Source organism: Pristis pectinata, chromosome 16, assembly GCF_009764475.1.
Source record: "Pristis pectinata isolate sPriPec2 chromosome 16, sPriPec2.1.pri, whole genome shotgun sequence".
In the NCBI taxonomy this organism is placed as follows: domain Eukaryota; kingdom Metazoa; phylum Chordata; class Chondrichthyes; order Rhinopristiformes; family Pristidae; genus Pristis; species Pristis pectinata.
In genome coordinates, this window is record NC_067420.1 from 5191578 (window position 1) to 5213965 (window position 22388).

The window sequence follows — 22388 nt, forward strand, 5'->3', positions numbered from 1 at the left end:
TCTTGACTCAGGGAAAAAGTGGGAGTTTTCTGTGTTTAAAGGGAAAAAATAAATTGGGGAACCCAACCTAAACTTTGAGAAAAATCTGTAAATCCAACAGTTTGAGATATGGATTATGAAATGAAAATAAAGTGGACAATAGTACAAGACTTTTTGTTGCTCCTGGGATTTAATCAGACAAGAATGCGCTAATGGGAATACCTTATTAGTGCTTTCAAGATGTTCTGGTAATACTCTACAGGATGGTAAAATTTTTCCAGAGCTCCTAAATAAGACGAAAGTAATTTTAATCAAGTACTCTGTTACAAAATGGAAAATTACCCATCTATTGGAAATTCTTCCAAGTAGTTTTTGAATTGGATTAAAATGTGTGTATAAAATTTACCAACAGACATTGGTCTGATGCTAAGTTGGTTAATTACTTTCTCTTGGAGAAGTTGTGACCTTGTAATATGACCATTTAAGGAAAATGCCTTTACAGCCTGACCACTGCCTAAGACAATAGTGAGAAAAGGACAATTTTCCAATCTCTTTGTTCCTTTGAAACTGAAAGCTGTAGGATGATTTGCAATGGATGACTTAATGTGCCATGGTAGTGAGATATTGCTGTGAGTATACAAATATGATTAGTGGCAAGCGAGGCAGTAAATCTGTGGAAATGCATGGTGAAGATGCAGTTAATCGACAACAGCATATTGTGAAATGGTGGGAGTGGGGAGTGGGAGAACGATTTATCATCAACACACTGACACATACTCCATAGAGAAAGTGATACTGAAGCAATTAAGGCAGATTTAAAAGTGATTTCAGAAGTTAGGATTGAAGAAATGGTACGAAATAGTGTACAATTAGTCAAGCTGTCTGGTTAAGAATGACCGCTCTAATCTTGGTGATGGCTTGATCATGCTAAAATATCTATCACATTATTACACGTGGCTGATCAAGAAGCCAGTGACAAAGACATGTAACCTAGAAATGACAAGATTGTCAAGAGTTAATTGAGTGAACTTGAGTATATTTTGTTCTCTATTACAACTTTGGAGATATTCCAAGCCAAGTAAGAAGCTAAAAAGTCCATTCAACAACCGGAAAAAAACAAGGTTTCTAGAGAAGATAAAATCTTTGCTAAGGTATTAGAAAATGATGGAGAAGTACTTCTGGGTCAATTCCTGACTTATCTGGGAAAAGGAGAGCACGCTGGGTGATCCTGGAGATATTATAATCACAACCTTCCTCAAAGAGGAGATATTTCATTTCAGTAATTACAGAGGAGCATACTTACTATCTGTCAAAGGGAAAGTTATCACAAAGAGCATCCTTAGCAGATTTTTGAGTGACTGAAGAGCTCCTTCCAGAGTCACAATGTGGATTGCATCCTTCAAGAGGCATGTTGAACAGGTTCTGCATCCCATAGCATTACACACATCTACAAGACAAAGCATAAAACAACTACTGGAGGACCTCAGTGGGTCAAGCAGCACTGCGGAGGCAGAAGGATGGTCAACATTTCAGGTTGAGACCCTGCATCAGGACCCTGTAATCTTGACCTGATCCAGCCCTGATGCAGGGTATCGACCCGAAACTTCAATGATTCCTCTGCCTCCACAGATGCTGCTTGACCCACTGAGTTCCTCCAGTAGTTTGTTATTTTTTGCTCCAGATTACAGCACCTGCGGTCTCTTGTGCTTCCATCGAGAAGACAAAAGGTCCTTAATCAACCTGCTCCTGCCACACAATCCCTTCCCTTGATAATCAAGATCCATAATGAGATCCTAGAAAACATTCTACTTCTAGGGAGTGACCTCTAAGCCACAAATTCACCACGCCTACAATCCACCAGTATTGTCTTCAATCAACGAAGGAAAGGAATATTTGGAGATCAAAACTTAAACTCACCAAACTCGTCGTCTACTGTGTACCAGTGAACCACACGCTACTATACATTTCAGAGATGTGGGCAACCTACACTGGGCACCTCAAAACACTGGTGAAATACCACTTCATAATCCTTCAAGTCCACTGTCAGGATAGGCAAACCAATGTCAGCATCACATTCACCAGCTCAGGTGCTTGGGCAATATGGCCTGCATGCCTACCACCAGACTTCAGAAACAAGAACACTACTCCAAGCTTTGAAACAGCAATAGATCACCAGGAAGACAGAGGAAATGCTTCAAGGATGTTCTCAAAGAGTCTTTGGGGAGGGGAGAAATGAAGTTAATATCATAAGAGCTCATTCATATTTATGGACACCCATACATACAGACGAGCTCCCATAATATTACATTCAGAAGTCCAACATATGTACACATGATCGTCCCTACAAACAACAGAACAGGTTTCCTCTCTCTTTTTAGTAATTGTTCTTTTATGTCTGTCTTATGTTTTTATGTGTCATTAAGTTTTTAGACAGCTACAAATAAGTACAGGCCTTGCATGAAGGTATTAAAGTAGGGGAGGGCAAATTATGAGAGTATTAGGCAGGAACTAGGGAGAGTTAATTGGGACCAGCTGTTTTTTTGGCAAGTCCACATCTGACATGTGAAGGGCTTAAAGACCAACTGCACAGAGTACAGGACAGGTACGTTCCAGTAAGAAGGACAAGGATGGCAGGGTAAGTGAACCTTGGATGATGAGAGAGGTGGTGAATTTAGTCAAGAAAAAGGAAGCGCATGTAAGGTTTAGGAAGCTAAAATCAAATAAGGGCTCTTGAGGATTATAAAGAAGCCTGAAAAGAACTCAAAAAGGGAGCCAGGAGTGGCCATGATAGGTCCTTGGCAAGTAGGACTGAAGAGAATCCCAAGGCATTCTATATTAGAATCAAGAGGATAACTAGGGAGACAGTAGGATCACTCAAGGATAGAGGAAACGTGCTTGGAGACTGAGGATGTGGGCGAGGTCCTAAATGAGTACTTTGCGTCAGTATTCACCAAGGAGAAGGACGTGGAGGATAGCGAGATCAGTGTGAGGCATGCTAACATTTTGAGATAAAGAAAGAGGTGGTGTTGTGTCTCTTGAAGAACGTTAAGGTGAACAAGTCCCCAGAGTCTGATGGGATACACCAGAGGTTATTGAGAGAAGCAAAAGATGAGATTGCTGGGGCCTTGACCAAGATCTCTGCATCCTCTAGCCACAGACGAGATCCTGGAGGACTGGCGACTAGCTAATGTTGTTCCCTTGTTCAAGAAGGGAAAGTCCTAGAAATTATAGATCGGCAGGTCTCACATCAGAGGTAGGGAAGCTATCGGAGAGGATTCTTACGGATAGGATTTATGAACCCTTGGTAAAACATGACCTAATTAGGGAAAGTCCACGTGGCTTTGTGTGGTCATGTGTTACTAACTTGATTGAGTTTTTTTTTGAGGAGGTGACAAAGCTGATTAATGAAGGTAGAGCTGTGGATATTGTCTACATGGATTTTAGTAAAGTGTTTGACAAGGTCCCTCATGGGAGGCTCATCCAGAAGATTAAGATGCATGGTATCCAGTGACTTGGATGTTTGGATTCAGAATTGGCTTGTCCAGATAAGACAAAAGGGTAGTGGTCGGTGGGTCTTATCCTGGGTGGAGGTCTGTGAGTAGTGGTGTTCCACAGGGATCCATCCTGGGACCTCTGCTGTTTGTGATGCACATAAATGACTTCGATGAAAATGTGGAGAGGTGGGTTAGCAAGTTTGCAGATGACAAAGATTATTGATATTGTAGACAGCATAGAAGATTGCCAAAGCATACAGCAGGATATAGATCGGTTGCAGATATGGACAGAGAAATGGCAGATGGAGTTTAATCTGGACAAGTGTGAAGTGCTGCATTTTGGGAGATCAAATGTAAAGAAAAAAGTACAGAACTAATGGCAAGACCCCTAACAGCATCAATGTATAGAGGGATCTTGGAGTCCACGTCCATAGCTCCCTGAAAGTGGCCACACAAGTTGATAGGGTGGTAAAGGTGGTGTATGGCGTGCTTGCCTTTACTAGTCGAAGCACTGAGTTCAAGAGCCGTGAAGCTATGCTGCAGCTTTATAAAACTCTTGTTGGGCCACATCTGGAGTATTACATTCAATTCTGATCACTCCATTATAGGAAGGATGTGGAGCCTTTGCAGAGGGCGCAGAAGTTGTTTACCAGGATGCTGCCTGGATTAGAGGGCACGTGCTATAAGGAGAGGTTGGACAAACTTGGGTTGTTTTCTCTGGAGCAGCTGAGGCTGAGAGGAAAACTGATAGAAGTTTATAAAATTAAGAGAGACATAGATAGACAGCCGGTATCTTTTTCCCAGGGTCGAAATGTCTAATATTAGAGGGGAAAGTTCAAAGGAGGTGTGTGGGGCAAGTTTTTTTGTTAACAGAAAGTGGGTGGTGCCTGGAATGTGCTGATAGCAGTGGTAGTGGAGGCAGATGCGCCAGAGGCGTTTAAGAGGCTGTTACATAGGCAGAGAATGGAAGGATATGGACCATAAGCAGGCAGAAGGGATTAGTTTAATTAGGTGTCATTAGCTTAATTATTTGGCACAACATTGTGGGCCAGAGGGCCTGTTCCTGTGCTGCACTGTTCTATGTTCTTTGTTATGTGTTTTTGATGCCATTCATTACAATTCTGTGGAGTTATTATTAATTTAGAGTAATTTTAGTGTATTTTCCAACTTACAGACAAAGTTGACTTATGGACATCTATAAAAACAGAACCCGTTTGTTATCTGGGTTCAGCCTGTAACCTGTGGCGATGCTATAAAAATACGAGGCTCCACTGACAAAGATAAAATGTCAAAAACAACACATGTGGAGTCCTTCAAAATGGATATTTCAGAAGATTTGTTTTATAAAAAATACATTTCACTTTTGAACTTCACAGCAGATTCCAAAAGTCCAAGTATATTACCGAGTCATTGTTAACTTAATGTTTGTGAACTGCAGCACACTAGAACAGCATTAGCCGTATCAACTAATACATAAAAACAATACTTGATATGGATGTGTTAAGGAAAGATTCAACAAGTTCTGTGATCTTTTAGGTTTATCAATTTTTTAAAAAAAATTTTAATTGTGTGTTCACTTTAAAGGTAATCCTTATGTCCTCATTCCATTGAGGATAGTAAGCCCATTGAAATGTATCATTCCAAGTTATTTATAGCTTGATAATTAATTCAGAATTGAAACCCAAGTCAGCTGACTGAGAAAGAGCAATTTTGTTTAATAAGGTGGGTCACTTCATTCAATCTCCCAATATCTCTCTCATTCAGAAGTTGATTGACTTGTTTTATTCATTGCTATTAAGTTGAAGAAATGACCTGGCAGGTTGCAGCCATTGCAAAGCCACTTTCACACAGTACTGGACATGACATTGGCTTCAGAGTCCAGGATGGGCCCTTTTTAAATGTTCTAAGCCTTCGCCTTTTACCAGCTTACCTTCAACTTGGCCGCAAGTTTTCTCTCCTCCATTCTCCTTCGAAGATCTGCCATTTCCTCTTTACTCCCATTCAGTACAATCACATCATCTTCTTTGAAAGGCTCCCCACACTAAAGCAAAAAATGAAGCATTAAAACTATTAAACAAATACACATTTCTATCACTTATCCCGTATTAGAATAATGCCCATGTAGTTTTATTAGTCAAAGTGGAAAAGAATGAAAATACAAACTTGCATTATTTCAAGCATCTAAATGGTAAACAAATCTGTCATTCAAAATTATCAGTCATGCACTTAGTTGGAATCAGATTTCATAATTCCTGCATGCAATGTTCTCCTACATAGTTAGACAGACAAGCTGCCACCCGGAAAAGTGGAGAATAAGCTAGTTGTGAACAGCAGTTTCCAGACTCCTACCGCAAATATACATACACAGTCAAGGCCTGACTAGATTAGAATGTCAACAAAAACAGTGTCAATTTTAGTCCTCACATGCCATTGTTGATTCAATTTATTTGTTCTTCAAAATGTACATAAAGAAATATCCTTAAATTTTCATCAGGTTAGATTTCTTAGAGACCGAGATTTTGTTTGGCAAACCTTTCACTTGTTTGTTTGAAAAGGGAGGTATTCACAAATCATTTCTATCACTATGTAAACTACAAGTAATAGGATTGAAAACAAACCCATGTATGCCAGAAATCACAAATAAGGTACGGACAGGGAAAACAGGTCACATTTTTCCATTCCAAACTTGCAGTGTTGTCTGCTTTTGAAGTGTCCTACCTTGTATATTAACCTTTACAATTCAGTTAATAACTAATGTAGATTGACTTCCAAGTTTAGCCTTAACCCATTCAGGTTGGGTAAAACTTCTCAAGATTCATAAGAGCAGCAAAACAACCCAGGACTAATTTAAAGTTTATTAAAACTGTAAATGCACCAAGTACATAAAACTACCAAAGATTATACAAGTGTAAAATACTAAAACAAAATGCACACTAAAATGACTTCTATACTCTAACTACATCAGTTTTAGATTAACTGCAACTCCTACGTATCAGGAACTCTGGCAGAAAAGAATCTCACAAGTTTGTTGCTGCATTATGACTTGTATCCACCCAGTTCAAACGAGCACGTCACTTGCCAGCAAGTGAACTCATGCACTGCAGCCTGCTTCATAAAGCACACGGTCAACGTCTCCTATCACCTAACCACCTGTTCCTTCCTGACAGATTCAGGTTTCCTGCACTTAAATGTTAAGCATTCAGTTCCTATCACAGTGATCGCAACTACTTCATCAGAATGGTGTTACATATAATTACTACTCACAAGACTTGCTGTCATATCACACTACACCAAAGCAAGGTAAGACTTACACTTTTAAATTTAGTATTTAGAATCAATTGTCTTCAGAAATGTGGGACTATTCCAAAACAATGGGTAATGTAGCATGGACCCATTTTGACCATAAACTGATCAAATGGAATTACTGGATGATACAAAGCATTTAAAGTAACACCACATGTAAGTTTATATCTAAGCACGTACATGGAAGTTAAAAAAAAGTGATGAACTGAACTTAATGCACGAGTTCATTGAGTATTGGCAAAATGTCGTACAAAACAAGACCTATCAGAGAGATCAGAGTTCAGTGTCAATAAAAGAAATGAGACATTGGGAAACTTTAGAGTTCATAAATAACTCTAAAGAATAGATGTTAATGAAGACAACTAAAGTAAAAACAAATAGTTCTCAGAAAACAAAACCACGTTTCCCTAGTCTTGAATAGTTCAAAAGCAATTAATTTAACTCGCTTCTGCAGCTTTAGAATGTGGGACTTGGCAATCAAAGATTTCTAAGAAACTCACTTGAGTTCAGACTAAAAAGCAGGCAATTCTTATCAAAGTATACTATGCTGTACACTGTAATCATTGCAAGTAATAACCTTTCTGGAGAGCTTAACTTTTATCATGACCAAAGGTCCCTATCTTTTAAAGCTTCTTGGTATTTATACAACAATCTCACCACCAAATGCATTTTGCCTTCCCTCCTTTCAGTCTTATAGAGTCATACACATCGAAACAGACCATTCGGCCCACCACATCTGTGCCGACCAGTAGGCACCCATCCATATTAATCCCATCTTCCAGCACTTGGTTCATAGCCTTCTATGCCCAAGTGATTCAAGTGCTGGTCTAGACACTTCTTAAATGCTGTCAGTGACTCTCTCTCAGGCAGTCTTTACCAGGTATGCACCACTCTCTGGGTGAAAAAGGTACCCTTCACATCCTCTCTGAATCTCTTTTCCCTTACCACAAATCTATGTCCTCTAGTTTTGTTCACCTTTGATAAGGATGTGCATCTCTGCTGTTGAGCGATGCCCCATCTGCCTTCTATGGTGCCTACTAAGTAGCTCAGAGAACAGCAGGGGGGCTCATGTCTGCATCAACACTTCTCCCTCAACCTACATCCATAAAATCTAAGAATATAAGAATCAGAACAGGAGCAGGCCATTCCAAATGAAAGAAACACGTCTGGTTCACGTTTCCTTCAATATTGCAGCTCTCCTTCACAAGTGTATGAAATACAATGTCTGCTCATTTATCTACTTTATAATACCTTGCAGGGTCTTAAACATTACTTCCTGGAGAGATAACAACTTTCATATTTGTCCTTCAATCTATATGTTGCACTTGTTGCTGACTGTCAAATCCTTCATTTGAGATGAAATTTTGTTCTGTTCAGAGACCACTTCTGTCTAAAACTGAAACTTCAAGTGTCCAATTACTTCCTTTTGATTTGCTGTTACACCCATAAACTTGTGGAGAAAAGTTAGAGAGAGATACAACACAGAAACAGGCCTTTCAGCCTACCAAGTCCATACCGAACATCAACCACCTATTTACACTAATCCTACACAAATCCCATTATTTATTGTCTCCATGTTCCCATCAACTCCCCCAATTCCACCACTCACCTACACACTAGATGCAAGTAAATCAAGTAAAAATGAAAACAGCTGGGTAAAGTTCAACAGGCTTTTTATTTTAAAAAAAGTGTTATGTGAATTGAAAAAAAATTGAAAGATAGCTGTCAAGAGTTTCAGCTAAGAATTTTACTGAGAACAATAGGCATAGTAAACAAAATCTGTAAATCTGTATTCTGTGCTTGACGGAAGAAAATCAGACGTTTGGATGCCAAGCACCCAGGGTTTGGATCGCTACCGATTGATTTGTACAGTAAATTCCAAGTACCTTCAGAAAAAAAAATCGTAACAATGCTGTCGGGTTTGTGATTGTCTCTGTAAAACAAATACAAGGTTCGGTGTATTGCCAGACTGTTAGATAAAACCCAAACTAGATTTTAAGAACTCACCCTCAGCTAATGGCAGTCAAGACAGATCACTAAAAACAGGTTACTGGATCTGATCAACATCACTTTGGTGTTTGTGGGATCCTGCTATGTACAATCTGGCCCTGCACTCTATAATGCAACTACATTTGAAAAAAAGCTTTGATGGCTACAAATCTCTAGATCAAGGAAAATGTTACACAACCACATTCCTGCCTTCCTCTCCTCAGACAAGTTCACCAATTTGCCATGCTTCCTTGATTCAAGTATATTTCTGTCTAACAGTGGTTTGTTTCCCCTTCTCGTTTTGATGTGTTGACCAAAAGCACATCTCTTCTCAGAGAACATCGCTGACTCGAACTTTGGAAGCAACACCAAATTTGACAATTCACCAACCCACACTTTTGTATCAGAGCTGGCAAGTTTAATCTTAGAACATCCATCTGCAATGTTAACTCGGTACCTCCTCTATCCACTAACAATGGTCTGCGGGGTTTTTCTTATAGCTCTGAATTTCAAAAATTTATGATCCTTAGTTTATTCTTCTCTCTAACTTCACTGATTAACCTATCCAGCAGTTGGCTTTATCAACAGCTTTTCCACCAAGCAACTAGTTTCTTCCATCTAGAAAACTAAGTTTTCATGCATCAACCATCATAATGTGGAGATCTTCAAGACAATATACAGATTTTATTATTATGACCATCCCTTTCTCAATTGACTAAACTGCACCGTGTATCCAATCTAGACAGGCAATAGTTCAAAGCAGAGACTAAAACCTTCGATGTGAAGGGCTGAAGGAATCCACGCTACTGAAATTTGAAGCGAGTTACGGATTTCCTGTTAAGTTACATCCATATTAATGAATTGGCATATAAAGCTCTTGCAGACCCATTAAATTAATTCCAAGAGTTACAAGTACAAGTTTTTGCTACTTGTTCTCAGGATATGGGGTGGAGGTGGTGGTGGTGATAGTGGTGTGGCAGGTAATAGTGTCAAGGATGAGGTAAAGACAAACCAAGATCTTACTGCAGGCGTGAGGGGCCAAGTGGATTGTTTCCACTTCTATTTCCAATGTTCATTACCTGCTGCTCATTCTTCTGATATGGTAGTCCAAACTGCTGTAGCTAGTGTAGCATTAGATATAAGACACCCAAAAATGTAGCTAGGACAATGTAAAGAATGACCATTTACATCAAAGCAAATAAATGGAAGATTCCAAGACTTTTCTACAATGTGGCTGTTCTGGCCCTTCCAACAGTGGAAGGAATGTGGGAAGCTTGCTGTTCAAGCAACTTTAGTTAATAGCTGTCATACATTCCAGAGATTCATGGAGCCACACTCATCATGTCCAATGAGAGGAATGCTGTTAAAACTGACTGCTTTGTACTACAAGATGTGAGTACTTCAGTATTCATCCAAGTGAGTGGTAAGCTTTTCACCACACTTCCTGGCTTGAACTTTGTAGATGGAGAGGGTTAAGGAAGGAAATGAGCCACTCACTGCTCTTAGAATCATAGTGCCAGTGTATTCAGTTTAAACTACTGACCAGTGACAAGTTAAGGAGCAATCTTCAGATAAAGAGGGGGAATTTAGTTTGATGTGTTGAAATCTAGGATCCAGAGACAGTGCTGGAGAGGATAAGAAATTACTTTTGTACAAGGCATTAGTAAACTAGCTTTGAAGTCATTAAGCTTGAAAGGCAATGGAAAAAATAAGTGAACAGAGTGTTAGCACTTTGCAGAGCTGATATAAATTTAAACATGATAACAAATCTGCTAACTGGCCATTCAGCTTGAATAGCTAGGGAGGAAGTCAGTGGTACGGAAGGAAACCTTGTGGCAGGACCACAAGTGACAGCTTCAGTCTTATTGATGCTGAACTGAAGGAATATTCAAGTCCTTCACAACTAGATAATAGACAAAGGAGGACTGTGCAAAGGCAGTCAAGGAGTTAAGAGAAAGGGCACAGACATAATATGAACCATCAGCAGCAAATAAGCCACACAACCATGCCAAGTCAGCCCCACAGTGCCAAATGAGCAAGGTATCACTTGTTGTAGACGCTGTTGGACAAAGATGGTGTCGTCCACTATTCTAAGAACCACAGAACGAGAAGGGAGCTAATGCATCACACTTTGGTTATAAACACAGAATGTAATTTACAACATCAGGGGGGAGGCTATTTTGGTGCCATGAAGAGAATATAATCCATATCTGAAGATTTAAAATACAAGATTATGGCAGAGATGGGCACAAAGCCAGGAGTCAACAACACATTGTTGAGTCTTTTTCCAACGTTCAATATGGAATTCTCCAACTTGAGATAATTCCCTCTTCCTTTGTTTTCTCTCAGGGCTTAGTCATTTTTACCTGCCTGCCTCCTTCCACCATAACCCCCAAAAGTATTTTTCCCTTTTTTTTAAAAAAAAGATTGATCTTGTCTGACCTGCTGGGCATGCTTTATTTCCCTATCAGAGAAATTCCCTTTGTTCCACCCAATCGTTTCTGCATCTGGACTACTTGATTCTCTCCCAGTTCTGATAAAGACCTGAAACGTTAACCGTTTCTTTTTCCACAGATACAGTCTGACCTGCTGAGACTGAGTTTCAGATTTCCAAGGTCTGCAGCTTTTTTTTTATTTTTAAAAGTAACCACCTTGCTGCTTTGCCTCCAAAATTGAACAGGACAAAGCTACAAACAGACATTCTTAACAGTCCTACTGTTGACGGACGGTAGTTTTACTTTGCTAACACACATTCTAAATGGCATACTTTGCAAGGGTGTGTAAACATTAAAACTGTTGCAATATCTTTGTCAATAATTATCAGGATTTTTCTGGCTGCCATTTAGCTTTGTGCAAAAAGCACAAAGTTAATGATTCTAAACTCTGCATTTTACAGATCCTTCCACTTTGATAATACTGGTCAAGTGTTAAAAGTTAAACAGAATATGAAATTTACAGTATGGAACCAAGCTGCTTAGTGGAAATGGTGTTTATGCAACAAGTTAATCTCCTTCAAATGTACTTGATCTCACTATGTAAAAATCTCCTTTAACCTTCTCCACCCCCCCACACCCCCATGAAGGCAGCACTTCAAAGTTAAGATTCCTTTACTTATTGAAAAATTTGCAAATCAGCACCCACTGAATTCGGGAAATTGAAAAGGACGCCAAGGTTTACCATAAGACTTCGAACTATCCGGCCTTGAAATTACAGCCATCTTCCCTTAAGGGGCCTCACAATTCACTTTCTTCGCAATTACTAAAGAATCAAAATAGGTTTGAAATCAAATCCACAAAATCTATTTTAAACATGGACACAAGGACAACTTTTTTTTTAAAAATGAATAAATTTTTCTCAACTTTGTTGGTGCTGGTCAAGAATATTCAAGACGATTATAGATGATTTTGTTTTTGGGTAACCATCTGGTTATATTTTGCGCAAAATTTGAAAACAGAAACTCTTAATTCTGTATTTAAGACAGAAAATCAGTTTGCTAACCCAGCAATTACTCTTTCCAGAAAAATGGACAGGAAAGCCAGATGCTCAAGTTCTACATGGTGTGAAACACGAGGCTAAAATTCTAACATGAACAAAACTAAGTGTTTTTTGACTGCACTACCTGTTTTCATACTTGCATACATCATAATTTCTTATAGTGAGATTTTTACCGAACAAGAAGAATATCCAAAGAATAATTGCACCAAGCAATGTCCTGCAATTTTAAGCGGTGAAGCATCAGCATTTCAATTTGGAGAACAGTGTGAAAAGCAGGGGTTAAAAATATTCCACATTCAGATCCCAATTAATTGTTCGAGAATCGAACTAGAACGTAACTTCATAACAAGTTCATTGTCAGAAGAAGAAGCTAGCTATCCTCTGGCTTATATTATCACTATCCACAAGGAATTTGAAATGTTTGTAAAACTAATCCGAGCAATTTATAGACCAGAGAATGTGTATTGCATCCATGTTGATCAAAAGTCACCAGAAGATTACCAAAGAAAGGTAAAGAGCTTGACTGGCTGCTTTCAAAACATTTTCCTGGCTTCAAAAATGGAATATGTTGTTTATGGTGGATTCTCACGCCTACAGGCAGATATAAATTGCATGAAAGATCTCGTCAACTCAACAGTAGCATGGAAGGCAGTTATCAATCTCTGTGGACAAGACTTTCCAATAAAAACTAATAGGGAAATCATCCAGTACATAAAAAACAAGTGGAACGGCAAGAACATCACACCCGGAATACAACAACCATGGTATCTGAAATACAGGACAGAGTACAGGTACAAAGAGGAGATGAAAGATGGTGAAGCCCAAATTTACCAACTTAATCAGAAAAAAACTGCACCACCTTTGGGGCTCACTATTTATTTTGGAACCGCATATTACGTACTTACGAGACAATTTGTGAAGTTTGTATTGGAAGATGAACGTGCAATCGCTCTGCTCGAGTGGTCCCGTGATACATACAGCCCTGATGAACATTACTGGGTGACACTGAATCGCTTAAAGGGTAAGCTCAGTAAACTGATATAAACTGGTGGCTTACAAGCCATCAAGGTAAGGGTATCTCATGATTCACAGTTAAGGCAAGTTTCAGGAAAAGAAAGAGGCCGAAAGCTTCCTCGTTTCAAAAGTGAAGCAAGTCCAGTTTGTTTCAAGAAAAATGACCGCCATTAGTACTGCTGGTTCTCATCTATTTGTAATGATCAATATAAAGTTAAGGTTAAATATCTTTCAAGATGCAAGCTTAAACTTTCTAAATCTGCACCAAATGCAATGCATGCACCACATAGGAGAATTCACTTCACCTTTCGGTGGCAAAACCCACCATCACAAACTCAGATTTTATTTCAGTCAATTTTTTTTTAAAATCTTGTTGAGGTAACTGTTTGAGAAGTGACTAAGAGAAAGACTATGCAAAGAAATTTAACTTGTACTGAGCAGGTGCAAAACAAAACTCCAGAGCTTGACATCAGTCCATTCAATGCTTTGAGCCTCTCTGGGAAATTTGTTTTCAATACAAATGACTCAAATTTCGCATTTTTAGAAACATTTCAAATGAAGGAAACATGAAGGAAGATTTACCTCGAGATTTGGACTGAAAATGAACTGCTGTCTAATGTAGTTTAATCTGAAATACAACAAAAGTTACTCGCACAAGGTGATCAAAGTGAACACATACTTTTCCGAGTAACATCCACCTCATAGAATCATAGAACATTACGGCACAATACAGGCCCTTCGGCCCACAATGTTGTGCCGACCTTTAAACCTCGCCTAACACTATCTAACCCCTTCCTCCCACATATCCTTCTATTTTAAATTCATCCATATGCTTATCTAGTAATCTCTTGAATTTGACTAATGTACCTGCCTCCACCACTGCCCCAGGCAGCGCATTCCATGCCCCAACCACTCTCTGGTTAAAAAACCTTCCTCTGATATCTCCCTTGAACTCTCCACCCATTACTTTAAAGCCATGCCCTCTTGTATTGAGCATTGGTGCCCTGGGAAAGAGGTGCTGACTGTCCACTCTATCTATTCCCTTTAATATTTTGTACACCTCTATCATGTCTCCTCTCCAAAGAGTAAAGCCCTAGCTCCCTTAGTCTCTCCTCATAATGCATACTCCCTAAATCTGGTAAATCTCCTCTGCACCCTTTCCAACGCTTCCACATCCTTCCTATAATGAGGCGACCAGAACTGGACACAGTACTCCAAGTGTGGTCTAACCAGTTTTGTAGAGCTGCATCATTACCTCGCAGCTCTTCTTTCTTTTTCAATCTTTTTATTAGTTTTCAAATTAATACAGATTAATATACAACATCAATGTTTGTACATGTAATACAAAGAGATCGGAAGAACAATCATGGCATGGATAATCAAAAAACAATAAAGTATATTAAAAAAATCTGTAGATCCAACGATCTCTTAGTGAATGGATATGATGTAAAAGAAAGGAAAGAAAAAGATTATAAATTATAAAAGAAAGAAAAAAAATCCCCAAAACAATAAGAAAATTTATAAACAATATATCAAACCAAACTGAGCTAAGGAAAAAATATCAAAAAAAAAAACAGAAAAAAACTGGACTAAAATTACGTCGTCAACTCCATTCCTCTAAGTTGAAAGGTTATTACAAGGGGATCTATATCATGTGAAAATATTGAATAAATGGACTCCAAACTTCCTCAAATTTAGCGAAGTATCAACAGTACCACTCCTAATTTTTTCCAAGTTTAAACATGATATAGTCTGAGAGAACCATTGAAAAGTAGTAGGGGGTATTGGATCCTTCCATTTAAGCAAAATGGATCGTTTGCCATTAAGGTAACAAAGGCAATCATATGGTTAGCGGAAGCAGATAGGACGTCCAGATTCTATCCTTAGTAATCCAAAAATTGGCAGTGACAGGATGAGGTTTGTAAATCAATCTTCAATACATTTGAAATAATGTTTAAAAATATCTTCCCAATATTTTTCCAAGAGGACAGGACCTTATAGACCTATTTCTTTATTCAATGTAGATTCCAAAATATTGGCCTTTAGATTGGAAAAGGTTCTTCCACAAATTATCTCTGAAGACCAGACGGGATTTATTCAGAATCGTTATCTACATTTTAGTATCAGGAGATTAATTAATATTATATATACCCCTTCATCCCAAATTCCAGAATGTGTTGTTTCACTAGATGCTGAAAAGGTGTTTGACAGAGTCGAATGGGAATATCTATTCAGTACACTTCAAAAATTCAATTTTAGCCCTAAATTTATATCTGCGATTAAAATGATTTATTATGCACCTATGGCTTCAATACTTACTAATAGTCGAAGATCTCCTTTGTTTAGGCTTTTTCAAGGTACTAGACAAGGCTGCCCATTAAGCCCTTTATTATTTGATATCGCTTTAGAACCTTTGGCTATTGCACTTCGGGATTCTTTAAATATATGCGGTATTACTCGTGGACAGAAGATTCATAAGATCTCTCTTTACGCAGATGACCTATTACTCTTTATTTCTAATCCGGAGGAATCTATCCCCGCAGTACTATCACTATTAGATCAGTTCAGTGTTTTTTCTGGCTATAGATTAAATCTTAACAAGAGCGAGCTTTTTCCATTAAATATGCAAACCCCAATTTATAGCCAATTACCTTTTAGATTGGTAACTGACTATTTTATGTATTTAGGTGTTAAAATTACCAAGAGACACAAGGACTTATTTAAAGCTAATCTACTACCTTTAATTGACCATGTTAAACAATTATTTACTAAATGGTCCCCATTGTCTCTATCATTGGTAGGCCGAATTAATGCAGTTAAGATGAATATTTTACCTCGCAGCTCTTAAACTCGATCCCACGACTTATGAAAGCTAACATCCCATAAGCTTTCTTAACTACCCTATCCACCTGTGAGGCAACTTTCAGGGATCTGTAAATATGGACCCCCAGATCCCTCTGCTCCTCCACACTACCCAGAATCCTGCCATTAACTTTGTACTCTGCCTTGGAGTTTGTCCTTCCAAAGTGTACCACCTCACACTCCTCCAGTTTGAACTCCATCTGCCACTTCTCAGCCCAGCTCTGCATCCTATCAATGTCCCTCTACAATCCACACTATCCACAACAACACCAACGTTACTGTCGTCTGCAAACTTGTCAACCCCCTCATCCAAATCATTAATAAAAATCACGAAAAGCAGAGGTCCCAGAACCAATCTTCGTGGGACACCGCTAGTCACAGCCCTCCAATCTGAACGCACTCCCTCCACCACATCCCTCTGCTTTCTACAGGCAAGCCAATCCACACAGCCAAGCTTCCCTTGATCCCATGCTCTCCGACCTTCTGAAGAAGCCGACCATGTGGAACCTTGTCAAATGCCTCACTAAAATCCATGTAGACCACATCTACTGCACTACCCTCAATCTGTTTAGTCACCTCCTCAAAGAACACTATCAGGCTTGTGAGACATGATCTGCCCTTCACAAAGCCACGCTGTCTGTCCCTGATCAGACCATGTTTCTCTAAATGCCCATAGATCCTATCTCTGAGAATCCTTTCCAACAGCTTGCTCACCACAGACGTAAGGCTCACTGGTCTATAATTCCCTGGACTATCCCTACTACCTTTTTTTGAATAAGGGGACAACATTTGCCACCCTCCAATCCTCCGGTACCATTCCCGTGGACAACGAGGACTCAATGATCCTAGCCAACGGTTCAGCAATCTCCTCCCTTGCCTCGCGGAGCAGCCTGGGGAATATTCTGTCAGGCCCCAGGGACTTATCTGTCCTAATATTTTCTAACAGCTCCAACACATCTCTTGATATCAACATGCTCTAGAACATTAACCTTACCAACACTGTCCTCAGCATCATCAAGGCCCCTCTCCTTGGTGAATACTGAAGAGAAGTATTCATCGAGGACCTCCCCCACTTCCACAGCTTCCAGGCACATCTTCCCACCTTTGTCTCTAATCAGTCCGACCTTTACTCCCGTCATCCTTCTGCTCTTCACATAAGGGAAAAATGCCTTGGGGTTTTCCTTAACCCTACTCGCCAAGGCTTTTCCATGTCCCTTTCTTACTTCCCTCAGCCCCTTTTTAAGTTTCTTCCTTGCTACCCTATATTCCTCAAGAGCCCTATCTGATCCTTGCTGCCTACACTTTATGTATGCTGCCTTCTTCTGCCTAACTAGATGTTCCACCTCTCGTCACCCATGGTTCCTTCACCCTGCCATTCTTTCTGCGCCTCACCAGGACAAATTTATCCCTAACACCTGCAAGAGATCCCTGAACAATGACCACACCTCCATAGTACATTTCCCTTCAAAAATGTCATCTCAATTCACACTCGCAAGTTCTGGCCCTATAGCCTCATAATTTGTCCTTCCCCAATTAAATCTTTTCCTGTCGTCTCTGCTCCTATCCTTGTCCACGACAATGCTAAAAGTTAGGGAGCGGTGGTCACTGTCCCCCAAATGCTCACCCACTGAGAGATCTGTCACCTGACCTGTTTCATTACTAATACTAGATCTAATATGGCATTCCCTCTAGTCAGCCTGTCAACATACTGTGACAGGAATCAGTCCTGAACACACTTAAACTCTGCCCCTCCACGTGGGAAAAAATAGAAAAATATTTATCTCTTCCAACTATGCTTCTCTTCTGAAGGTAACAATCTGTAAGAATTGTGCACTATTAACAAACCACTTTGAGAACTGCACTGGTATTTAATTCACCTTCTGATCTTCTTTGCCTGTGTAGACCACAGGCTGCAATAATTCTTCCCAGACTCTGCTGCATTCTTTGGTGATAACTGCCACAAGTAAAACCTTCCCTGATAATCAGTGCTAATCCAAACCCCAAATTCAACGTTCATGCTGTCAGTTCCACTGCCAAGGCAAGGCCAAACAAAACTAGAGTGGCAGCACCTCATATTCCACCTGGGTAGTGTACAACCTGATGGCACGAGCATTGAATTCTCCAATTTGAAGTAACCTGCTCCCCCTCTGTCCTTTTCTCTCTCCTTCTGATCTGCCCAGGTTCTCTCGCACACCGTTCCTTCCACACCCCTAGCCCCCCAGTTTCTTTCCCCTCCCCACTTACTGCATCTGCCCATCACCCACATACTCCTCCCACTGGGTCCCCTCCCCTATTTGGTTCAATGCTCCACCTTCCTTTCCTGTCAGATTCCATCATCTGCAGTCCTTTGTTGCGTCCACCTATCACCTCCAGGACTCCTACCATTTCCACCCTACCCTCCCCCACCTGCCTCCATCTATGAATCAACCACTCCTCACCTGGATCCACCTATCACTTGCCAGGTCTTGCCCCAGCCCTCCCCTTCACCTCCTTACACTGGCCATCTCCCCTCTACTCTCTCACTCCAGGCAAAAGGTCTCAACCTGAAACGTTGACTGTTCATTTCCCTGCATAGGTGCTGCCTGACCTGCTGAGTTCCTCCAGCAGATTTTGTGTTTCCTATCAACTACCTCAGCAATAATATAGTCAATAAAGTTGGGATCTAACAAAGCTGGTGTTAGTAAAAGTTGACCAAGAAAGGATGAGTCCCAAAAACCCCTCCCATTTATAGAGGGAAAAAAAGAAACCTGCCACCCTGATTCACCCAGCCTAAATGTCACGTTGGATGCATTGAAATGTGTTTGACGCTCGACTTTTCTCCAAAACTGCCCAAGCAAGCCATTCAATTCTCGGGAGACGGGGTGGGGCAGCGTGTTTGGGACTTGCAACAAATACATTTCTACTGTTGTGATTAGAGGTAGATTTGGGGTGGGGGGGGGGGGAAATTGCTCAATATTATTCTTATTTCAAGCCCTTCATTTTTCTGATTTATCTGTGAACTTCTGCGAATGCAGAAGACAACTTAAAACCATTTTCTATAGAAAGATAAATATCCAGTTGGGAACATTAGTGAACTCAATTGAGATTATATGGATACCAAGGATTTCATGGATATGGTTCCCAAACTGATGGGAACATGGAATTTGGCAGATCAAAGGTTATTCAAAATGGAAATACGTTGCCTGATTTACCTCTGCTGGGCCAAGCTTCCTTCGGAAACTGACTAGGTTTAGTATGATTCACAATGAGAGTGGATTGTCTATTATTTGTAGACCAGCTCACAATGAACCACCATTTCCTCCCACCCTGACCAACCCATTGCCCTCCGACTCGATTCCCACTCTTCCCCCATGACCTCAATCTTCACATCAGGTGAGCATAGTGGTTATTGCTGCTGACTCACAGCTCCAGACACTAGTGTTTAATCCAGACTTTGGGTGCTATGTGTGTAAAGTAAGCACATTGCCCTGGTTGCCCCCAGATGCTCTAACTTTCCCATGCCAAAGACATGCTAGTTGGCAAGTTAATTGACTAAACATTGAGCAAGAGGAGACCTGATGGATATTGGGGAGGAAAAATGGGATCTGTGCAGATGGGCGCTTAATGATTGGCAATTGATCAAAATTTGCTTCCATGATGCATAACTATATTCCAATTCCTTGAATATCTCCAGGCTGCTAACCATGAACTTGCCCTCTACCCCACCAACTCAATTGAAACCCCTCCTCCCCCACAGATTTACTCCCAGACTAGATGCTATTCCTCTTTGCATGCTTCATAACAGTATAGAACGTGAACCAAAATTTGAGAGGACAATTTAACAGGACCCAGCCAAACAACATGCCTTTATGGGTACCAATGAATTCCTCCGCCACGACATTTGCTTTCTTTACCAATGGAACACATTTTCCTTTCACACCATCTAATTTTTTCCAGGTATTTTGGGAATACATGCTATATATATCTAAAACCTCTAATGAGTTTCTTTTTCTTCTAAGATGCACCTAATATGATCCCAAATGTTACATGGGACGGTGATATTCGGGCAGTTGTATGGGCACCTATGGCTGGACCAACATATGATGGCTGCAATGGTAAGCAGAAGAAATGCATGCACCCGATTCCTCCGACAGAGAGCACGTTGCGTTTCTTTTTGCCTTTTTACTTTCCTAAAGTCTGTTTCTGTCATCATTCAGTTGACAGTTGGATGACTTGCAGAGATGGACAGTTCTGATAAATAGAGCGAAAGTTCATCAGCTGAAGTTATAGAATTGCAGAGAGTTCAAAAGCTGCAACATGCCCATAGAGAAGATGAAAGCTGCTCCTGAAGCTTGCCTTGGGCTTTATTACAGCTCTGGAAGAAACCGTGATATTGGCTCAGTTATCTTCTCTCCTTTTGCACAACCTGACATGCTATTCACAACACTTCATCCCCTTTGTATTATCATTGTAAAACTGCCCTCATCATCCCATCCGCTGGACGATCTCTACAACAACCCTGACCTCACCCTATCACAGATATTCCCTCTATCCTATCCCTCCTCCCCCCCACCTCTCTGCAATTTAAAACTGACTACTTTTCCTCTTTCCCAATTATAATGACGGGTCTTTCACTTGTAATATAACAGTTTCCTTTCCACAAATATCGTCTGATCTTCAAACATTTTGCATTTTATTCAGATTTCCAGCATCTGCTTATTTTTAAAAAATTTTCTTAAATGCACTACTGTCTAGACTCAAAAGCAAACATAGCTTTAGTCTTCCAGTGTTACACCTACAGTACTGAGGAGTGTGAGAGTGGAGATTTAGCTTTAAAATGAAGTATCAAAGAATTCAAAGCAAAGAAGAACATTACACATAAATGCAAGATTGCCCTGTGCAAGGCTCTCTCCTCTAGAGAACTACAGATATTGCCTGACTGTGAACAATGCTCAATGCAAGTCTCAGTTTTATTTTAACTAGGTCATCTGCACTGTAAAATAACAAGACTTTACTTTTCAGGATATTACAGAAATAACATTTGTGTGTACGGCCTAAGAGATCTAAAGTGGATCATTCAACAGCCAGCCATGTTTGCCAATAAGTTTGAACATTCGACAAACCCTCTGACTGTGGCGTGTTTGGAGCAATGGCACAGGGAACGTGTACTCAGTCAGACTTCAGAAACTATACAGCCGCACTGGTACCTGAGGGATTAAAGGGTACTTTGATATTGAAATAGAGTAAATTCCAATATTTGTGTATTCAATTGATTAAAATTTCCAATGGCTTGGCAGCTGTCTCATTCATTTGTCCGGAATGCGTGGGGGGGGGGTGGGGGGAGAATGTAGCCAAAGCCAGAGATCCAGAGTACAGGCTGGAGCTGATCCAGACTATGGGCTGGTGTGTGCCAAGACCTCTCCAGGTTACGAACGGCTGACATGGACTTGCTGGCTGCTACGGGGATGCAGGTTGTGGCGACTCACCGTCTAGTCGGGCGAAACCGGCTCGGCAGTCGGGTCGCCGCGGCGTCGGAGCGACGAGGCCCAAGATGGCGGCGGGGCCTCGTCTTTCCGAGCGACGGGGAGAACCCGCGCGCGGGAAAGTCCTGATGACGTAGGACTTACGTCATTGCCGGTTTTTTTTGGGCGGGAGTTTTTCTCCCTTAAAGGGCCCGCACAAGGCGGGAAATAAACCAGTTCTGTTTGGCAATCCTCCGAGTAGAGTCTTGTTTTATTCCGCCGGTAGCAACCGCTACACAGGCATCTTTTACAGGGTGGGAACGGAAAAGGGTATCTCCTATGCTTTTCGTTCTACTAATACCCCATCCCTCCTTTAAGCGCAAAAACTGGGGACTGATTGAGCCGAGCAGAGCTGGGAGTGCTGAGCAGACTCACTCACACACCAAGTCAGCGAGGCCGGCTGGCAGCCACTCTTCCCATTACAAATGTTTCTGTGATCCTCTCCACACAGTTCTTCATTTCTAATTAAGAAAACTAGGTTACAAAGGAATTTTTGACGCTTCGGGTCGAAACCCCGCATCAGAATCTTAAATGTTGACAACTTCTCTCCTCCCAGAGGCTGCTTGACCTGCTTATTTCCTCCAGCAGATTGATTGTTGCTCCAGATTCCAGCACCTGCAGTCTTTAAATAAAAGTGTGTCTTGGTATCAATAGGAGTTACATTCAATTGTCCAGAAAATCTGCTAACCAGCACAACCAAAGTCCTGAGGGTGCCAGTTATCCGAGTTTATGGTGCATACATAGAGGAACA

The 22388-nt window shown here is 40.6% G+C and overlaps 2 protein-coding genes across 2 annotated transcripts in view; one reads left to right on the forward strand and one right to left on the reverse strand.

Annotated features, from left to right (window-relative positions):
• Positions 1-22388, reverse strand: part of rtf2 (replication termination factor 2) — a 60996-nt gene that overhangs the window by 19620 nt on the left and 18988 nt on the right. Inside the window, 1 exon segment of the mRNA XM_052031369.1 lies at positions 5404-5514. Coding sequence (XP_051887329.1) covers positions 5404-5514 — 111 coding nt within the window.
• gcnt7 (glucosaminyl (N-acetyl) transferase family member 7) lies at positions 6541-21405 on the forward strand. The gene is made up of 4 exons (XM_052031362.1): positions 6541-6773; positions 12284-13281; positions 20135-20230; positions 21138-21405. Exons 2-4 carry the CDS (start codon positions 12351-12353, stop codon positions 21332-21334), a joined length of 1224 nt encoding a protein of 407 aa, XP_051887322.1. The 5' UTR covers positions 6541-6773; positions 12284-12350; the 3' UTR covers positions 21335-21405.

What these genes read in the sequence shown, in the direction of transcription:
- gcnt7 (XM_052031362.1), top strand. Translation starts at nt 12,351, where the DNA reads ATGAACAAAACTAAGTGTTTTTTGACTGCACTACCTGTTTTCATACTT. An exon ending in GACACTGAATCGCTTAAAGG is followed by an intron (nt 13,282 to 20,134) that starts GTAAGCTCAGTA and finishes TTTTCTTCTAAG; the next exon opens with ATGCACCTAATATGATCCCA. An exon ending in AACATATGATGGCTGCAATG is followed by an intron (nt 20,231 to 21,137) that starts GTAAGCAGAAGA and finishes TTTACTTTTCAG; the next exon opens with GATATTACAGAAATAACATT.